Here is a 20,411-nt window from a genome sequence, read left to right on the forward strand (position 1 = left end):
AGGAAAATAAATAAATAAAAACATAATTACAGGTACAAATATTATTTACGGCATTTTTTCTAATTGTATATTTACATATTTTACAGGCCCTTACAGGTTTTTTATGGCCTTTTAATGAACAAAATGTTAACTAGTGTTTATGTGCAGTATAAAATCTTTAAAAAAGATACCAGTAAAATACGATTTGCTTGTTAACTTGCACGTACTGTATTAAAAATAATGATAGATTTATGTAGGCCTAAATTAACCAACCAATAAATCTAACAGCATGGCTGCTGTATGCAAACAATGCTGCTAAACATACATGTAGAAAACTAAATGTTCCAATCTAAATGAAAATAATGACTTTTTTCCCCCTGCGATTTGAACCTTAAGGGGCTCCGTAGTTTCATTGTGTACTTCATTTAAAAATTGAAATAAGACCTCTATTTTTTGGTCTACTTGCTAACAAAACGTTCAAATGAAAAAAACGGTTGTAATAACAGTTTAAGACTGTCAACTAATAATGCTAGTTGTTTTCATACATTTCTTTCCTTAACAAGTCACATAGCGACACAAAGCGAACAATTAATTTACGGATAACGCTAGTGTTTCACGAGTTCCATGAGGCAATCGCAATATTTACTACAGACCGTGAACTCAACACTAGCTACTAGGACATGGTAGTAGCATCACACCAGCATATGAATGGGAATGTGTTGGGCCCCCATACTGTATAAAACAGACTGGGTTTCTTCTAAACTTTGCTCCCCGTGGAGCTAGAAGGTAGAATTTTGGTACTCAATGGATTATTTGGCTTCTGATAGCTTCAAAATACTCAATTATCCCAGTTCTGCCAAGGGCTTCGAAGCTAAGGTAGCTTAGCATCATCTCCTCCACGGTAACGTTATGCAAACCGGGAGGGATTAGCTAGCTAGCCGCTAACTCCAGCTAGCGGTTTTAGTGAATGTTGGAACATTAGACTTGAATTAGGAAGGGTTTAAGAAGTTCCTTTTGTCAAAGTATACAACGCGTGCGATCGTTTATTTTACATGTAAGTAAATCCTTTCAAAATGGACCTGAATTTTTATTCTCTTTCGGATGGTTGTGCTCAAAATGATTCGGAGTTTCTGGACACACAAGCATATGGCGGATACTCGGAAGAAAACAAGGTAAATCAACGTTCACATGTATTTATCTGAAATTGACTGCTATAACTAGTACTAATATGTACCTTAAGTTTAATGCTAACGGTTTCTTTCAGTTTCCAGAAGGCGGCGACACCTATCTCACCATCAGTGGAACGGGCCACCCTTTCTTGTCTGCTGAGGTGAGTGATTTCATTCAGGTGTCATGTTAGTGCAGCGTAACCATCTCCACTGGGTTTATCTTTACATGTGTTTTCATGGGCTCTGTCTCTTTCCCCCCATACAGCAAACATTCCACACCCCCAGTCTCGGTGATGAAGTGTTTGAGATTCCCCCCATCTCCCTGGATCCAGACCCCCGTCTGAGCATCAGTGATGGAGTGTCCCACTATGAGATGACAGATGGGTCGTCAGGAGGGCCTCCAGGATCCCGGAGCCTTGTCAGCAACCTGGTGGTGGCAGCCAATGACCCTTCCTTCGCCTCCACTTATGTGAACTCCGGGTCTCAAGGCCTGGAGCAGCTGAACCTTGCAGCAATGGGCCAGGGTGGAGGGGGGGCCCTGCTGAGCTCCTCTGCGCTGGTGAGTGCTCCATCTGTTGACCCTCAGACACAACACTGTAAGTTGTTGCAGATTTTTAAAACCTTTTTGTGTTCTGATCCCCGTGCAGGAACTTGGGAGTTCCGGCGTCTCCCATTTCAGCAGTTCCTCCCCCATGACCATTGACGTTCAGCTTGGTGACATCAGTCATGGTCTTTTGGGAAGCAGCCAGTTGAGCACTATTAACCCGTCGGAGCTGGCACTGGGTCTCGGGGGGGATGGCATCCCGCATCATTCAGACGCACTGGACCAGCCGCTCTCTGCCACACCCTCACCGGCCGGCTCGCTGCAGGATGAGGACATGGATGACTTCAAGGTGAGGCGTTTCCCTGCCTACGTTAATGGTTGCTTCTTGTTCACATTTTGGATTTTATGTTTAAGATCCTACAGCTAACACCTCCTCTCTCCTCTCTTCTATTTTCCCTTTCCTTCCTCAGAGGAGTGTGCTTGTAGACTCCCCCATGTATCTCTCCTCCCTCGCCCACATGTCCTCCCACCCTGCCCTTACCTCTTCAGTGTCTCCAGCCGTGGGCAGGAGGGGCGGGGGGAAGCCGGCCACGATGTCCCCAGTGCCCGCGGCAGTGGGTGCTAAGAAAGGACGGAAAAAGAAGGACCCAAATGAACCACAGAAGCCTGTTTCAGCGTACGCCCTGTTCTTCAGAGACACGCAGGCAGCCATTAAAGGACAGAACCCCAACGCATCCTTTGGGGAGGTGTCAAAGATCGTGGCCTCCATGTGGGACAGCCTGGCTGAGGAACAGAAACAGGTATAGGAACACATATTTAAATATACACGATAAGTCCTTGGAGAGAAATATTATTTATAATGGTGGTACTTGGGAGGCTGTGGTGCAGTGGGATAGTGCGCTGATCTCCGGATCAGGGGAGAGACGGTTTGAGTCCCATTGTACTCAGCATGTTGTTGTGTCCCTGGGCAAGACACTTCACCCAAATTGCCCGAAGTATGGAATGTATGTAAGTGAATAAAAGTGGATAATAAGTGACATGTGATGTGCTTTTCTCCACTAGGTGTACAAGAGGAAGACTGAAGCAGCCAAGAAGGAGTATTTGAAAGCTCTGGCAGCGTATAGAGCCAACCAGCTCACACGGGTAAGACCATGTCAAATTCAAATTTTACTTAGGTAGCCCAATAAGACAAATTACACATGTGTCTCTTACAGTGTGTACAGAAAGCCCCACACTTAATGGGGGAATCATGTTAGAAAGCACAACAGAGAAATCCCTCTCCCAGGATGGATGCAATAGATGTTGTGGGTAATAAAAAAGAGAATAAAATCACAACATCAATCCAAATAACACTAAGATGGAGTGCCACTAAAAAACAACAAGAGGAAACCCCCTTAAATGCGGATTTAATTCATATGGTTTTTAAACTTTCTGTTCATTTATTTTTTCCACTCATGGTACATAATTCATACAACACATGTACACATTAGACCATCATGGAAAGGAGCCGGGGGAGGAAACTCTTATCTCTTTACCCGCCATCCATCAAGATGATCTGGTTTGTCAGCACAGCTGGAAGTCAACTTTGGAAGTAACTTAAAAACAATCAGAGTCAATACAATCTACAAGAAGCAAATCAAATTACGTAACTATTATTATTGTTATTATTATTATTGTTATTATTATTATTATTATTATTATTTGAAAAAGAACATTGCCTTTTTATTTTACCGACAGTGTTGAAACCTGGGTCCACCCCATGGGGACCAAGCCAAAGGACATGGGCCGCCAGGTCTACCAACTGAGCTATACGGCGGCCTTAATTATTCTTATTTTATTAATGTTCTTACATTTAAAGACGTTCATACAGCTCTTTAAACCGCTTGGTGACGAGCTCCATAGTTTAACCCTAACTACGACTTCGAAGAAGTTCACGAAACGGATGCCTCAAATAAAATGTCCTTCTTTGAAGCATGTCCTCAGAATTAATTTTCTCCCCAACAGCCCGCCCCTGAGGAGATGGACACCTCCCCTCTACCTCCTCCACCCGTGTCCCATCCGACCCCTGCAGCCCTTCATTGTGCCGGTCACCAGGCCATCCGCCCGACTGCCACCAGCCTGGAGGAGAACACCATCACCAACATCTGCGCCTCCAACATCATCCTGGACGTCCCGGAGAGGGCCACACGTTCCCGCACGGGGGCGAACAAATCCCCGGCTCCAGCAGCTGCACTCCCGCACACCCAGACTGTCACCAAGATTGTCATCCCCAAGCACATGCTGCAGGCGGGGGGGCATGTGGTGACCATGCTGTCCGGTGGGGTCCGCTCTCTGCAGCCCTCACTGGTGGCCTCCCGTCAGCCGCCCCCGCTGCAGCAGATGCAGAACGCGCCGCCGCCGCCACGGCTCCAGCAGATGGCCCCCGCACCTCCACCTTTACAGGCCAAGCCGCAGGGGGGGAACTCCACGGCGGGTTTCCCTGTGAGCGTGGCGGCTACATCTCCACCCCCACTCCAGATAAAAATAGTGCCCTCGTCCTTGCAGGGCAAAGAGACCCTGCCCATTATGGTCCCCAACACCATGGCCGTGTCATCCAACCCCACTGCATCCGCCCAGGCGCCCGTCGTGTCGCTGCAGGTGAACTCTGCAGACACGTCGGGCAGTGCGGACGACGACGAGGTCACAGAGGTGCTGCACTCAGAGGAGGTACATGCTGTTGCCATGGTTCTGTGTGTGAGGCTGGCAGCTTATCTATCCTGAAGTAACTCTTTGATTTGAGTGACTGTTTCGCAATTTAAGCTGTTTCAGTTCTTAGAAGCTATCTTATCATTTCAATAAATGGAAGCAGGCAGGTTGTTGCGGCATAAAGTGCTAAAAAGATGAATAGAAAGAAAAGAAGTGCTGGCTATTATTTAGTTTCAACCCGGTCAAAGTTTTATACCTCTACATACTGTCCCATAGCGCCCAGAAATCTTGTTTTTTGTTCACAGCCACCTGTTTTAATATTAAATTATAAAGCAATACAGAATTTAATCCAAACTATTGCACATTCAAAGCCCAGTTTAAATTATCTTACCGGTATTCACTTTAACTTCTTACTATGAAGACAGTAAAGTATCCAAATGTTTTTAGTAATTTGAATAGTTAAAATCAATGCCGAAATGTTTTTCTTCACAAATAGCATGACTGATTTTTGGGGAGAACTGTCCCAATAAAATTCAAAAAGCTAACCTAAATGTAAAAAGTCCAGAAGAGTTCATATTTACATAGCTGTGTTTCCCATGAATCACCTAGCATATATATCTATTTTATAAGTTTATGATTCAATTGTTTAATTATGACAACATTATTCTCAAGAAAGATTGACCGGATAAATACATACAACTTATGTTCATAAGTAAATGCGTACAAGAATCAGGAACGCTGGAAACAAAGGCATATTTATTTTTACAGGGCTCTGTAGAGGAGTTTACTCTAGATTAAGGGTGTCCAAACTACGGCGTGGGGGCCAAATGCGGGCCGGCCATTTTGAATCGGCCCTCTGCAAATTCTAAAAGTATAATGGAATATGCCCCACAAATTAAACTTTTGCTTGTTTCATATTGTGCTTCTCAAATATATACCGGTATGTTAAAATATATTGATGAGCCCAATTTTCAAATAAATTCAGATTTAAAATGTAAAACATTTTCTAACAAATCTTAGTTGATAAAAAAAAAAGCCCAATAACTTATTTCTATAACGAGCTTGAAATTGAACCTTCATATTTACTCTTATTATCAGCAATCTGAGGCTTCTGTTGTAAGGAATGAGCTGCTAACAAAATAAATGAAACCCTAAAGGGAGACGGGATGTGGGCTGTTTTTTTTCTTAAAGCATTTTCAAGTATTGCGCATTATTCACCTACATTTGATTGATTTTGCTAACTTATAGCTTCATTTATGAGGCGATATTCACCTCTGTAAGTGGCCCCGCTCTTCGTATATTTTTCTGTATGTGGCCCTCGGTGAAAAAAGTTTGGACACCCCTGCTCTAGATGATAATTCACCAACTGAGATAGCCTAAATGAAGGTTCCCATATTATTGAGTCTCCTAAATATTTCCCTCTTTCTCTCAGGAGGACATGGAGGTGAATGGGTCCGGCGATGCGGCGACTATTGGGAGTGTGTGTGTGAGGACGGGCTGCAGGAACCCCGCGGTGGAGAGCGACGACTGGGACAAAGAATACTGCAGCAACGAATGTGTGGCCACTCACTGCAGGTGTGTACTCGTCTATACACATGCTTTTCATTTCGGTTTCAGCACATACAGTGTCAGAGAATAACCTGTATATTTTCTGTTTTCCAGGAACATATTCAAGGCGTGGTGCTCGATCCGGAATCAGACCATGGTGAAATAGATAGCAGCTGCGGCATACATCCAAAACCTTTTGAAACAGGAGACAGTGTTAACAGTGGAAGGACCATTGCAGTACTAATGCAGCCCAGAAACATTTGTCTGATTTGTACTACAAGTCTGACAGTTACAAGTAGTATTGCACTAAACAAGGATTCGATATTAATATTTTGCCAGGAAAAAAATGTAGTGTTATGTCTTGATTATTTGTACAGCTTTAACCCTTGTATTATGTTGAAAAAAAATTACATTGATTATGTTGCGGGTCATTTTGACCCATACTGTGTAAATGCACTCAAAACAGTCAAGAAAACAGGTTAAACCAATAACAACTTTATTTTAGATTACACAAACATTTAGAAAAGTGACATACAATACATTTCTAATTCCAACACTATATTTAAGAACTATTTAGTCTAATCCTCTTGTCCTCCTCCCGGGTCAAAATGATAATTCTTCCCTGCTTCTTTCCTCCTGCCATGCTCTCTCCTTCCTTCTTCTCATCCTGTTTTCCTTCTCTCTGTTCATCCTCCTCTATTCCCTTCTTTTCTCCCTTCCTTCCTTCCTTCCTTCCTTCATTCTTTCCTCCTTCCTTCCTTCTTCTCTTCCTTCCTTCCTTTCTCCCTTCTTTCCTTCCTACCTTCTTTCCTTCCTCCCTTCCTCCTTCCTTGACCAAAGAAAGCACAAGGGCTACGTTTTTCCCTCTTCATGAACACATTTCTTTTTAACTTTGACTTCAACTGTAACTTCATCCCAGCAAACTTCAACTTTTCAATGTTCTCGACATGATGGACAGAATGTTACTGTGTGCTTCCTGCAGATGTAATTCTTGCATTTCACACAAGAGGTACTTGTTTTACTGTCCTCTCGGGAGGGACAGACCTGGCATCTTTTCCTTTTCTTTCCACCTGTGTCCACTGGATGTTGGTTGGGTGAGGTTGGGTTGGGTGAGGCTGCAGGTTGGTCGGGTGACCTGAGCTTGACCTTTTCAATGACAGCTGCAGCTGCTGGGGATCGAGCTGGCCTGGCTCGCGTCTGGATCTTGGGAGTGATAAGTGCTTTGCCGAGTTCTTCCAGGAAAAGCCGACGTCTGTACAATTTGCCGGCATTCCATTTCTGGTTGATTGCAGTCCACAGGACATAGGCATTGTAAGCAGACATGTCCACAATGTTGTAGAAAATCACCAAAGGCCAACGGGCTGTCTTGCGCTGGCAGCTGTATGTTGCTGTGACTTTGTCCAGATTGTCAACTCCTCCTTTGGTGGAGTTATAATCCAGGATCATTTGTGGCTTCATGTCTTCTCTTGTGCTCAGGGATGCAATTGTACTCATTACAAGAACATTCTTGTTTCTCTTTGGGCAGTATGAAACAACTGTTGCTTTCTCAGTGAAAGCAAATATTGAGGAATGCAGAGGTCTGCCCTGCATCTTCAGAATTTCAGTGGGAAGTTCTGGCTTATTTCTTCTGACTGTTCCCAACATGGTCAGCTTTCTCTTCTGAAGTTCATCTCCAAGGCGGTAGGATGTAAAGAAGTTGTCACATGTGATGTTATGACCTTGCAGCCCTTCACTCATTTCCAGCACCACACGCATCCCCTGATTCTTCTCAGATGTTCCTCCAGGTAGCTTTCCAGTGTATACTTGCATATTCCATGCATAGCTGGATTTTGCATCACAGGCTGCCCATATTTTGATGCCATACTTGGCGGGCTTGTTGGGCATGTACTGTCGGAAAGGACAGCGCCCCCTGAATGGAACAAGGCGCTCATCTACAGTAACATGGGGACCAGGATTGTACAACAAAGGTAAAATTTCAACCCATTTATCCCACACATCTCTGATCGCAGCTAGTTTGTCTCTTTCACGTCGACCAGCTCTGGTGTCGCGGTTGTCAAAGCCGATCACACGAGATATCATGTGGAATGTCTCCAGAGACATTGTTGCATGAAAGATTGGCCTTCCATTCTCTTCATTCCATAGACTTGCAGTTGTTTCTCCCTTTGACCTGTACACTCCAGCTAATAACAGAACTCCAATGTAAGCATGCAAGTCAGTCGGATCCAGTGGTTTCCATTTCTCTTGAAACACACGTCTCCCCTCCAAGTTGGTCATTTCCAGTATAATCCTCTCTATTGGTGAGGATATGAAGAGCTGAAATGCTGATTGAATCTCATCAACTCGTGTGACAGCAAATCTTGTAGGACCGGGAGTCATTTTGACCACATTGGAAGATGACAGTCTGCCTCGGCTTGGGTGTGGTGATGTTGACCATTTTATATTACCGTCCTTAGATGCCCATGTCCCCTCTGTGGATGATGATTGCTGCATTCTTTGGTTTTCATCTGTTGGAGGAACAACGGCAGACTCGTCCTCTGAATCCTCCTCATCGTAGGAAAATTGACAATCTGGATCAGCAATAACATTGTCCTCTGTCTCTGAAAGATCCTCTGGTTCTGAAATATCTTCCTCTACATCACTATCCCAGTTCAAAATCTGTGATAAAGCCTCCTCAGCTGCCGTCCTTCTGGAGCTCATTTTTGGTGAGTTTGTCAAAGAGATGACATGAGAACAGTGACAAGGACAAGTGTGAGAAAGTTCCCTCTCTTCACACACCTGGCTCTGGGTCTCAGAGGCAATCAATATACAAACAATTGTACATCAAAGTAAAAAGTACATCAAAGAGACAAGTTTATTTTGGATCTGAACAGCTATTTATCCATATTAAAGGGTCTGGGTCAAAATGACCCGCAACATCATCTTTGTATACAAACTCTGCACAGACATTCCACTACACATCAAAGTGTCCAGATTTTACACACCAGTTCATGACCCTAGATGATGAAAAGTCACCAAATTTCATCAAGAAAAAGAAAGGATAACCAGTACTTTGGTCAACACAAAAACTGAAATGGGTCAAATTGACCCTTAACATAATACAAGGGTTAAGTTGAGAGACTTTAAGGCAGCTAAAGAAAAGATCATCACTATAAATCATCAAAGTTAGTCTGGTATTCTTAGTTTTTTACTTCATATGAAGCCCATACCGATCATTTTATAGTTATTTAACATTGGACGACCATTTCAACCTTTCTCCAGCAGTTTAAGACTTGATTGTACAGTTCTCACTGTTTCAAAATGTTGTTCTATGTCTCTAAACTAACAATTTCAATTCTTTCTTTACTAAGACTAAGGTGAAAATGTGTTCCACTGTGTATACCTTGGTTAGGACTGAGAACGGGGGCCTTTCTAGGTTTGATACTGCCTTCTTTTTTTTGTAAAACATTCTCTTCACTGTTGTTAAAAAAGTGCTCGACTTAAATGTTTTCTTAATAAATCAGCATGTTTGCTCAAATCAGTGTTTTCTCTATTTACATCGTCTCTTAAAGCTGTGTAACTTTAGTAACGAAAACAGGACTTTGCTCAAAGGAAATCAATAGCTCGTTAGTGGCTAGTTTTAGCATCCTTAAGCTAATTGTGTTTTGTTGTTCTGTAGTTTGCTGAGCGCTTCTTACTTCTGTTACTATAGGTTTGTGTTTAATGCTGTACTTCAAAATTGCTGGTGTTCAGCAGATTTTAAATAGATTAAGATGTGTTCAGCTTTATAATATTTATGACTGCTATAGTTTTTCTGATATTTTGGACATACTATACTTCGTCGTTTTTGCTCATTTCTCAAACTATACTACGTTGTATTTCTGATATTTTCAACATTCGCTATTATGTCAATTATCGGATATTTTCAACATGCTAAACTGGGCTGTTTTATCTGATATTTTTTTGACATACTGTCCTATGTTGTTTTTTGTCATATTTTCAACATGCACTAATATGCTCTTTTCCACTTTGCTTTAAAACGAATGAATAATATATTTTTCTTTTGCCATTAAGATTATTGTCATCACTTCCGCAATGTATCATGCACATTGAAACAGGACATTAATTTCAACCACCAAATAAGAGACCAAAGATGTCAGCCTATTATGACCTTTAGAACATACAGTATTAATGATTGAAGGACCTATATCCCAGCGGGATTTGGAAAAGCTTGTCCATTCATTTATCGACATGGCGGCTGTAATTCTCTCTTCACAGGTCTCTCAGAAAACAGCAGATCTAGTCCTGACAAACACCAAGAATGTGGATAACCTCACTCCAGTTTTAAGGTCTTTGCACTGACGTCCTGTCTGCTAAATACATCATTTTAAAATAAATACTACGGCTGGTTTACAGAGCACGTTATAGGGATAAAATTCCTGTCTGATTTCTGCTACATTTTGAACCCTTCAGAACCTCAGTTTGTCAGGTTCAGGTCTGCTTTCTGTCAAAACTAAACATGGAGAATAAGCATTTAGCTTTTTTACACCATATATCTGAACTAAAGTATAAAAGAGCTGAAGGCCCGCTGCATCTCTCACTTTAAATCAAGTGGATGAGTTTTCTGTTTGCCGCTGCCTCTTATTCAATTGTATAAATATTCAGTTTATTGTACTCTATAGTATTTCATAAAGGTAAAATGTTATTTATTTTGGCTCTTCAATCACTATATGACTGGTTCCTGAATCACTCTGCAGCTTGTGCCATCTGTGCCAGCTTTATATATCCAGTAAATGATCTCGTCCCTATTTTTATTGTACCTGTCCTCTGTCCCTCACATTGTGCTGCTCATTTTCACAGGATGCCATAAATAGCATAATGGTGCCTACTTTTGGGCCAACCCCCTTTTTCTTTTGAACTAGCACCGTCTGTAGAACACCTGCCCTGTTCTTAAACAAGATTATATGTCTGTTCTCAGCAGACAGATTCCATAATTCCTGTACTTGAGTAGAATTTTGATCCACTTGTACTTCACCTGAGTATTTTCATTACATGCTCATTTATAATTATACTCCACTACTTTTTGGAAGCCGTTATGTACCTTTTACTTCCCTACATTTATCCGACCACTTTTGTTTGCAGATTCATATTATAAACTTATACAAATTACAAATCAACTAATAAATATACAATGACATATAATTAAAGGTTAAAATGCCCAGCAATAAACATAGAAAAATAGCCCAACACTTACCAGTTGGGATAAACCCAGTTATCATAAACCAGTAATTTGATATGATTCTGAAATGGGCCGTAACGCCTGAAAAGTACTTTGGGTACTTTAAGTAAATTTAGATGCGAATACTTGTGTGCTTTTACTTGCTACTGCTAGGTGTGTCCATTATATGGATGGTGTACATGCTAATATTAAAAGTGAAATTCTAAAAAAGTGATGCAAAAGCTCATTTTATTGTTGCTCTGATTTGAAAAAGCTAAACCCAGAGTGGTAAATGAGGCACAATAAAGGCAGCAGAAATCAAAAAGGTCATCTTCAAATATTGAAGCAACTCACGTCTTCACAGAAACGATCCAGACCAGTCTCAACTGGCGTAGTTTTACAATCATGACAACAGTGAGGAGAATAATTATGTCAATATCATATATCATACGTATATGACTAAAACCAGGATTAAAATGCATGTTAACACAATCATTGGCTGATTATCTCTCTTTTAGGCACACAATGGCTTTCTACATAGGCAGATTATAGCACCTCCATCAGGATAGTAAATGTATTCCAACACGAACACATTGTTCTATTCTATTGTCTTCAGCTAACATTTCCATTCCAGTGTTCTAACAGATCGTCTCCCGTGGCTTCTTCTGCCTCCCGAGGTTTGTGTCTTTTCATTGGATGTTCAACCAAGAGTTCTATGAAGGGAAAAACAAAGTTAGCTGATTTCTTAAGGAGGTGTCCATATTGGTGGAGCAGCACCAGACAGAAAGTGGCTTCAACTTGTTACTCAGAGAAAATGTCACACAATTATTCGTTTTTTCCTTTCCACAATTAGGTTTTTCACTAGGATTAAAATGGGGAGATAACTGTATGTACTATTATCAGGCCAATAAAGGAATATTAAGAGATGTTGGGAAATATACTCTTAGTGTACAATACTGTAAATATGAAGATAGAGCTAGCAGCCAGTTAGCTTAGCATAAAGACTGAAAGCACAGGAAAACAGCTAGCCTAGCAATTAGCCAAGACTACAGAAGCTAACTGTGTTTGGCAAAGAAAAAGTCCAACTTATTTCCCACACATTATTTTGTTTATAGTGGTTAAATCTACAATGTGCTTTTTTGTTAATAAGGAAAAACTAAGAAGTTGAGGGGAACCAGACACCCCTCAACCAAAAACCTCTCTGCTATCCTGGCTCCAAAATGGTGGAACAAGCTCATTATTGATATCAGGACAGCAGAAAGTCCACTGAAAAACCAACCTGTGTCGACCATGCATGTATTATAAGAATGTAGAAGGCCATTAAAAAATAAATGTTACTTCTGTACATAGCATTTAGAACGTTTTCTTTTTTTAAAGCTAATGCAGTAGCACTTAAAGTGTTTTGGCTTATTAAAAGCTCATGTACTTGCAGGATTCTTGCTTTTGATTTGTTTCTATATGGTTGAATGCACTTATTGTAACTCACTTAAGATAAAAGCATCAGCTAAGTGAAATATAATGTAATGTTAAGCTACAAACTGCTATCTGCATGCGACAGCCTCTCTTGTTACCTGCAATGGTGGAGTAAATGTGATGCACATGGTTCTGCTGCTTATCCAGCGCTTCTGTGAGCATCTGGTTTTCCACAGAGTAGTTGTAGGCTGGTGGGAAACAAGGACAGACATTAGTGGGTATACGTTCACACACACAAGTCAAAAAGTACTAAGGTTTAGCTTCTCTTACCGTAATACAGAACGATGAACCACAGAAAGAGCAGCACCACTGTGACACTGTTGAGTGGCGAGGCAGCGGGGATCACTCTCTGTTTGTCAGGAGGGAAATAAATATTACATCTGAAAAGTGTAGAAGACAGAGTTTACACACTTAAAAATAACAGATATTGAGAACTTCAGAAGCAAACAAAGCTTACTTTACGTAGGATTTCTTTTTGCACATTGTCTCTGGATTCTGCAATTTGAGCCTTTAGTGTTTCGAAGCGTTGTTCCATGTACTCCTGTTAAATACAATCACAGTCCTAATTGAAACCCCTGAAAATCCAATTGTCTAAATTAGGTCGGCACAATTCATTTAAATGGCACGGAAGTCGCAAAGTGAAATATTAAAATCACCAGAAGCACAATATTTGTTAAACGATATATCATGTGTTACAAAATACCATTTGAATAAAGTACTGTGGAGCTGCAAAGACACAACTTAATTTACAGACTTAACAAAACACATTGGTTTGAAACAGATATTATGAAAATAATTTATTAAAATGATCTTTTTTGAAAATTATGTTTTTGCCTGTAGCGTCTTGGAATAAGTGGTTGAAAATAATTCATCTTAATGTAATCTGTAATCTGACAGTTATGTATACAGTATGTAATGTACCTGCTTTTTCTATGTTTTCATGAAAGCAATATGTGTCACGATCTTAGTTTTGTGTTTAGTTTCCTGTTTTATTTTGACACTCTTTTCACCTGGTGTTTTACTTCCTGTGTTTTCCCTCCTGTGCCTGATTGTGTTATTGTGTTCACCTGCTGCCCCTGTGTTCCACCTATCCTCCCCAGCTGTGTCTTGTGATTAACCTTGTGTGTATTTTGTCTTGCTTCCCCTAGGGTTCTCTGTGAGTTCTCAGTTGTTTTTTCCCTTGGATGGTTCCTGATCTATCGACTACATGTTCTGGATGTCCCTCGTCTGCCCTTCTCTGTCTTCTAAGTGTTAATGTTTTGTTTGCTACTTTTCTATTTTTATTCAGCCTTGCCTGCTCCTGCAGTTTTTATTAGTTTTGTACCAGCTAATTTAATAAAGCTCGCTTTTTGTTTTATATCTGCATCCCCGGTTTTTGTACTGCGTTTGGGTCCCGCATCCTTTCCCTCCTCGTGACAATAAGTTTCATTGAGGAAAATATTTACAAGCTACATATTTGCATCTTTGGATACTATGGGATCCTCACTAGGAAGTCCTATAGATTTCAAAAAGATGTTCAGCACAGTATTAATTTATAACGTGAGAGTCAGACTTTGAGATTCTGAGGAACCAGAAAATACAGTTTCTCTGCACCGCATGCATTAACAGGACCCGTGTGCTACTCCCACAATACATTGTCAACAAACTAGTGTAGACACCACAGAATTCCTTTGTAAATCCAACAGTTTTCCTAATGACTTAATGATGCCAAGATGTTTCTTGTGTAAAAGTGTGTTTTTTGAAGCTCACAGTCAGCTGTCTCCGTAGGACAGAGGAGGCCTCGGTTGCAAGGTTGTGCTGCTTGCTCTCCAGTGTGCAGACGTTGCAGATGTAGCGCATGGACGCGTTGCAGTAGTACCTCAGCACCTTGTCCTCGTGATGCGGGCATTTCCTCTCCAGGAGGTCCCCCAGAGGGCTAACCAAAGGGTGTCCAGTAAACACAGCGAGCTCCAGGTGGTCCTTCACATGTTCTTTGCACATTGACACCTCACACTTCACACACGTTTTGAAGGCTAGGGTTTTTTCCTCCGGGCAGCAGTCACAGTACACACTTTTTGCCTGCTCCTCCTGATTACAAAGATGGGAAAACGTGAGTGAGAAATGTGTTCACGTTTATTCTCAATAATGTCAGGACCAAAAAGATTGCATGAGGAGAAAAAAGTGATTATAGCACATACCCTCCTCCTCTTGATCACTTTGAAATGTTCTACAATATTGGCCAGTGCGTAGCTCTTCTGCACCTCTATGATGGGTCCAAAAGATTCCCTACAGTCTGGGCAGCGGAAAGGGCCATCTGAGGAGTGATCCATCATGTTTTCCAGACAGACCATACAAATGGTGTGACCACAGGACAGCTGTCGGGGATCCTTAAACGTGTCCTGACATACCGGGCACATCAGCATCTCCTCAAGCTTTGTTCGCTCCATGTCTTCCATTCTTGATCCCTATTTGTTCAAAGAGAGAATGCCAGTAACTGCAGAGTTTGCCCAGCACTCAGCTGCTGCCTTGTAAAACTTGTTTGTTTTTGAATAACCAGTGAACCATAGCGAAAAAACTTGGCAGTTAAATAGCAAAAGAGTTCCTACCTGTTTTTAAAGTTAAACGTGAATAATAACCTCAGTAAAACTTGTCTGCAACCTTCCGTACAAACATTTCTTAAAGCGAAAGCACTGCTGCATGTTTATAAATGTACTTCCTGGTGGGCGTGGCCTAATGAAAGCGTCACTTTGCTTCTAATAAATAATATCAGTTTCAACGTTGAACACAGAAAACATCACCAAAATGTCAATATTATAGTGAACAAAAATAACAAATAAAATACTTTATTTGTTATTTTGATGTTAATGAGTTATTAACCCTACTGAGTGGTTAAGCAATTGCTAAACCACTCATTAAGATGATTATTGTTAAAATAATTCACAGCAAATGAACTGAACTCTACTAGGCTGACGTAACTTGTTTAAGCAATCATACACGAGAGGCCGTTCTTGAACGTCATTACTGGTACGACAGTACTGCGGCTATAATAATGACGTTCAAGAACGGCCTCTCGTGTATGATTGCAATTCTATTACACAAACTATCATTGTAATCAACAATATCGTAAAATAATTTCATAATGTGGGCTAATTTGCTCCCAAACCTACACTTTCTGCTTGAGTTAATCTCCATCAGAAAGTAGTTCCTAGAAAGTAGTTCCCATGGTAACGATAGCTGATCACCCGGTGGCAGAATCCTCTTTTGGGGGCTTGGATTCCAAATCCACTCGCATAGCTAGCAATAACAATTTAGCAACCAACCAACTTGCTTGACATTGTCATGAGTCATGACCTAATGTTAGCCTACATTTTTCCACTTCCTGAGACCAATAAAGAACACAGTTGTCAAATATTATTCACATTTATTTACAGTAGGCTATTTACAGTTATTGATATAATTATAATAAATAATATATTATTAACCAATTTATTGAAAACAATTCTTGAATTAGGCTATTTAAATATCTGAGTAATCACTGCGTGGGATTAGCGGAACAAATCAAATCAGGCTGTCCATGGTGCTGAAACATTTTGGTTCAGAATGAAGGTTGATGTTCAAGCTGCCACTAAAAGTGCAATTCTTGAAATAGCTCTCCATGAACTCCATGCCAGACTTTCTTTTGCAGGTGGTGCTGTGGTGTTTACGGGAAGGACTACGTTATAGGGAGAGCTTTCCTCCAGTGGCTGTTTCATGGCGCGTCACCGACCGGCAAAAAGCGCGTTGCTCCACCTCTTTCTGTTGTCTAGAGACGGATCCCAGTAGCTGCAAAACGATGACTCGTTTGTATGTCTGCTAACGGACATGATTTCTTTTTTATCCACATTTTGTAGCTACCAATTTCCAACGAGAGACTGTATAAAAATGTGTGGCTGTGTGTCGCTAAACGTCGCGATGGAAACCACATGATGTCGGCTCATGGAAGTAGTTTAGGTAGGCCACTGGATACTTTATGAATATGATTAGGCAATTTCTATTTGATCATTGTTTGACCGTGGAATCAAACACGCCTATTGACCAATCAGAGAGCTTGCTCAAATCTAGGTGTTATAGAATGCTAGTTTAAGAATGTTTGTTGAAGTCATTGAATAGTCCCTCTCCCACTAAGTGTGTTCTGACTAACTATAAACACGAATTACAGTTCAATAAAAGTGTTCAAAGTCCAGACCGTCATGGCTCGACTAACGTTACATAACACAGAGCTGTCATTCATCATATTGGTTCCTGTGCTGTGGGTTAGTCCAACATTCCAAATGAACTGAAACACTTACAAATATGATCTTCTCAGAGTCAGAGCTTTACCGAAACAACATGTATGCTGCAACTTAAAAAGAAAAGTACATGGTAATACAGCATTACTTTTCATGGTGTAAATTAACAGGTAATGTATATATTGGGTTGAAAAAGTGCAGCACATGAATAACTTTGCATGTATTTTATATTACTTATGTTCTGTATCAATCACCGTAGTAAATATTTTCCCGTAGCGCGGAGCTAACTGACTACTTCCTGTTTACATCACCCAAAGCATGGTGGTAATTCTGGTGACAACTAAAAATGTATTTTATCCTTTCACACTTGTGTCCTCTCCATTTTGGAAGATTGTTTATTTCTTTTGCTCCACTATGTTTAAGTTAAAGCCTTAATTTCTAGTTTCTTTGCAGATTGAGGTTATAAAAAAAGCAAACAATTGCTCACAAATCATGATATTTTACTGTATATTAGAAATGTGCCTCATAAAACCATGACTTCCCTATGTATTCCTCTTTTCCTTCTGACAATATAACATTACTAACAATTCCCACCACTAAAAATGACACATTGTCTAGTGTTTAAGACATTTTACCATAAGTTTAAAAGGGCTTCATAACAGAACTATAATGCTTTAGTAACTCGTCAATTAACCTATCAATGAATACATTAGTTACAACATATAAACCTTTAATATTGGGTGATTTAAGAGAGAGCTGCTCAAAGGGGCAGACAACAAATTCACCATTGCATTTTATTGATACACAATTTTATTTAGTATCAGAACTTCAAAAAATCAGACACGAATGAGGAATAAAACAAATCTTAAACATCTTTATAAAAAAGGGGAACATGTGATCACATTTGTTTGGCTATAAGTACACTTTGTCCTAGTACTGTTGTCATTCCAAAGGGTTTTAACATAGATTAAAACCCTTTGGAATGACAAAAGTAAAACTAGATTTCTTATAAAGTCAGCATGGATAGGCTTTGATATCTAGAACATTAAGCTAAGGACATCTACATACATTCAGTAAACATAACACAAATACAAAGCTAAACATTTGGGGTAAAAGACGTGAGTTTAAAGTTTGAAAAATAATAGTATAAACATATTTTTAAGTATAGACAACAAATAACAAACACCAGTGACAAAACTTTATATATGAATCATGGCACAGACAGGTTACCAGGTGAGGATGTTTTTTTGCCAACCAAATAATTTTTCTTGTTCTCCCGATGAAGCAAATATCCTGTGTTTAGTTCCAGGAAGTTCTCAAATGAGCAAAAACCATGTTCTTGAATTCTGAAACGTTATCTTTCAAATTGATGAACATTATGTGTTAATCAAGACAACATTTAAACAGGATCAAACCATTTTTTTGTCGTTCACTACTGTACACCAGTAGGGTAGGGGTTTGAACAAAAAAAAAGTGTCATGTTGCAGAACAACTTTCACCATTCAGCTCACTATTGATCCAAAAATCACAAGAGGAAAAATATGGCAAGGTATAATCACACACAAATAGTGTAAGAAATATCATCAGTAGTAAAGGTAAACATAAAACAGCCCCATGACAATCCCTCTCCTCATGTTGGTTGTTCGATTCTACCTGGAATGAATTATGGTTTCAAATCTTCTCATAGCTTAACTTCTTTGTCTAAACTTTACATCTAGAAAGGTGATAGTGTTTCTGTCTGAGGTAGAAAGTGATGCAACTCCCACAAACAGCCACTGACATCTATTTCCTACAGGCCAGCAATTTTTCGGAATGAAGGTACAAAGACTCCACAAATGCCCCGTTTGTGTTTCTCCAGATTCTTGAGGATCCTGAACCTCTTACCACAAATGGCGCAGTTAAACGGTTTCTCCCCAGTGTGAAACCTCAGGTGTGCTTTCAGGTTCTCTCGCAAACGGAAGCTTTTGCAGCACTTTATGCAGTTGTGTGGCCTTTGCCCGGTGTGGAACCTCAAGTGGCGCCGCAGGCTCTTTCTCAGTGCAAACGACTTTGAGCACTTCTGGCACGCATATGGTTTCTCCCCGGTGTGAAAGCGCTCGTGCCGCCTGAGAATCTTCCTTTGCTTGAACGTCTTCCCACAGCTGCTGCAAGGGTATCCATCGCGGGAGTGGGCGACCACCTCCTGAAGCCGCCAGACACCGTCTTCGCAGGGGTTGAAGCAACAGAGGCGTCGGCCGGTGTGAAGACCTTGGTGGCGGCGGAGGTCTTTGGGCAGAGGATAATCGCTTGTACGGTTATTATCATTACCTTTGGCCACAGCATCCTGAAGCATCATCTCTGATGCTGGCACCCTCAACACGTCCACCAGTTGCACTACACAGCTATGCTTCAGCTGTTGGTCTGGAGAAGACAGTTTCTGTTTAATGTGGAGGTTGTTCTTCCTTGACTTTGGCCCAACCCTGACCTGAGCAGGAGTCGCAGCTTCATCAGACGAGTCCAGGCTGAAGGCGGTGCTGACGCAGACTTGTTGAGGCTCTGTTTTGATTGGCTTCTGTGGACTGTCCGGTTTGGGGGCCTGAGAACCAGGCCTGAGAATCAACGGGCACACAAACGTAACCTTCTTCCGAGAAATGATATCTGGATGGATAATGAGGGGCATCAGTTTTTCTGGAGAACTGTGAGGAGACTCGTGTCTTGATTCCTCATTCCATGTCGCTGCAGAGACTGAAAAAGATTCAGATGCACCTTTTAATTATATTGTTCATTCCCACCACATCTATTTCATCTAGCTTCACTTCACCGGCATACATTTGTTGTAAATGTAGAGTGACCAGAGTGCTTAATCAAACATGAAACCAACATATTGAATTGCCATTAAATGAGTGTAAAGGGGTCCATGGGTAAATGGTAACAAGCAGGGCTGAAGTTTTTAATCACTGGTCTAGTGGTGAGGAGAAAGTAAAAGTAGTGCCCCAGGGTATAGCTACCACGATATCCACTGTTGAGATTTCAGACAAAACTTTTTTTTGTTTGGATATGCCAAAATCTGCGGTACATGGTTAAGGTGTTTTATTATTAGGAGAGGCAAATGTAATTTAGTAATTCTAATTGCTATTTTCCTTTCAGACATTTGCCTTAATTTATAGTTTCACTTTTAAGCTGTACAGGAGTTGTGTGAAGTTACTGCTGTGTGGTAAAATACTAAGACAAATTTTCCTGGTAGAGCCTTAAAGTCGGACATTGTGTTACTCAGGTGTATGTGCAGAGACTACATTTGTATGTATGGATGGTGTAATATCATGTTAAATCATCCATACCTTCTTTTTCTTAAGTGCTTATCCTGTTCATGGTGGAGCCTGCTGATTTATGACAGGGTAACTATTCCCCACCCCTATTCCTTACCTTGTAAAACAACTTCTGTGTGTGGATCACTCTCAGTTGGAGACTCTTCTTTAATGATACTGCTCACCTCCACCATATCTACAGTCTCTGCCGCAACCTGTTTAAAGAAGAAACAAACCAGATTTGTATGTCTGTGCTACAGTATATGTTACGGGAACAATGAAGAGCGT

General features: G+C 40.8%; 4 protein-coding genes across 4 annotated transcripts in view; 1 reads left to right on the plus strand and 3 right to left on the minus strand.

Moving 5' to 3' along the window:
* The first annotated feature begins 642 nt into the window (after window positions 1-642).
* On the plus strand, window positions 643-9,439 carry tox4a (TOX high mobility group box family member 4 a). Its single transcript, XM_063886437.1, has 9 exons — window positions 643-1,151; window positions 1,244-1,309; window positions 1,414-1,707; window positions 1,796-2,041; window positions 2,163-2,492; window positions 2,755-2,835; window positions 3,697-4,398; window positions 5,810-5,952; window positions 6,040-9,439. Exons 1-9 carry the CDS (start codon window positions 1,053-1,055, stop codon window positions 6,089-6,091), a joined length of 2,013 nt encoding a protein of 670 aa, XP_063742507.1. The 5' UTR covers window positions 643-1,052; the 3' UTR covers window positions 6,092-9,439.
* Window positions 6,859-9,036, minus strand: LOC134866005 (piggyBac transposable element-derived protein 4-like). Its single transcript, XM_063885888.1, has one exon. The coding sequence runs from the start codon at window positions 8,620-8,622 to the stop codon at window positions 6,859-6,861; it is 1,764 nt and encodes a 587-aa protein (XP_063741958.1). The 5' UTR covers window positions 8,623-9,036.
* Window positions 9,440-11,351: 1,912 nt separating the features above from the next.
* LOC134866328 (E3 ubiquitin/ISG15 ligase TRIM25-like) lies at window positions 11,352-15,284 on the minus strand. The gene is made up of 7 exons (XM_063886438.1): window positions 15,178-15,284; window positions 14,770-15,036; window positions 14,342-14,659; window positions 13,050-13,133; window positions 12,863-12,941; window positions 12,691-12,780; window positions 11,352-11,832 (listed from the first exon to the last, which is right to left on the minus strand). The coding sequence occupies exons 2-7, from the start codon at window positions 15,025-15,027 to the stop codon at window positions 11,732-11,734; spliced, it is 930 nt and encodes a 309-aa protein (XP_063742508.1). The 5' UTR covers window positions 15,028-15,036; window positions 15,178-15,284; the 3' UTR covers window positions 11,352-11,731.
* A 2,268-nt stretch (window positions 15,285-17,552) lies between these two features.
* si:rp71-1g18.1 (uncharacterized protein LOC559922 homolog) overlaps window positions 17,553-20,411 on the minus strand; it is a 3,790-nt gene continuing 931 nt past the window's right edge. Inside the window, exons 3-4 of the mRNA XM_063886799.1 lie at window positions 20,242-20,338; window positions 17,553-19,563 (exon numbers count right to left, since the gene is read on the minus strand). Coding sequence (XP_063742869.1) covers window positions 18,629-19,563; window positions 20,242-20,338 — 1,032 coding nt within the window. The 3' untranslated portion in view covers window positions 17,553-18,628. The remainder of the gene's footprint in view (window positions 19,564-20,241; window positions 20,339-20,411) is intronic.

The sequence above is a fragment of the Eleginops maclovinus genome, chromosome 6 (assembly GCF_036324505.1).
Source record: "Eleginops maclovinus isolate JMC-PN-2008 ecotype Puerto Natales chromosome 6, JC_Emac_rtc_rv5, whole genome shotgun sequence".
NCBI lineage: Eukaryota > Metazoa > Chordata > Actinopteri > Perciformes > Eleginopidae > Eleginops > Eleginops maclovinus.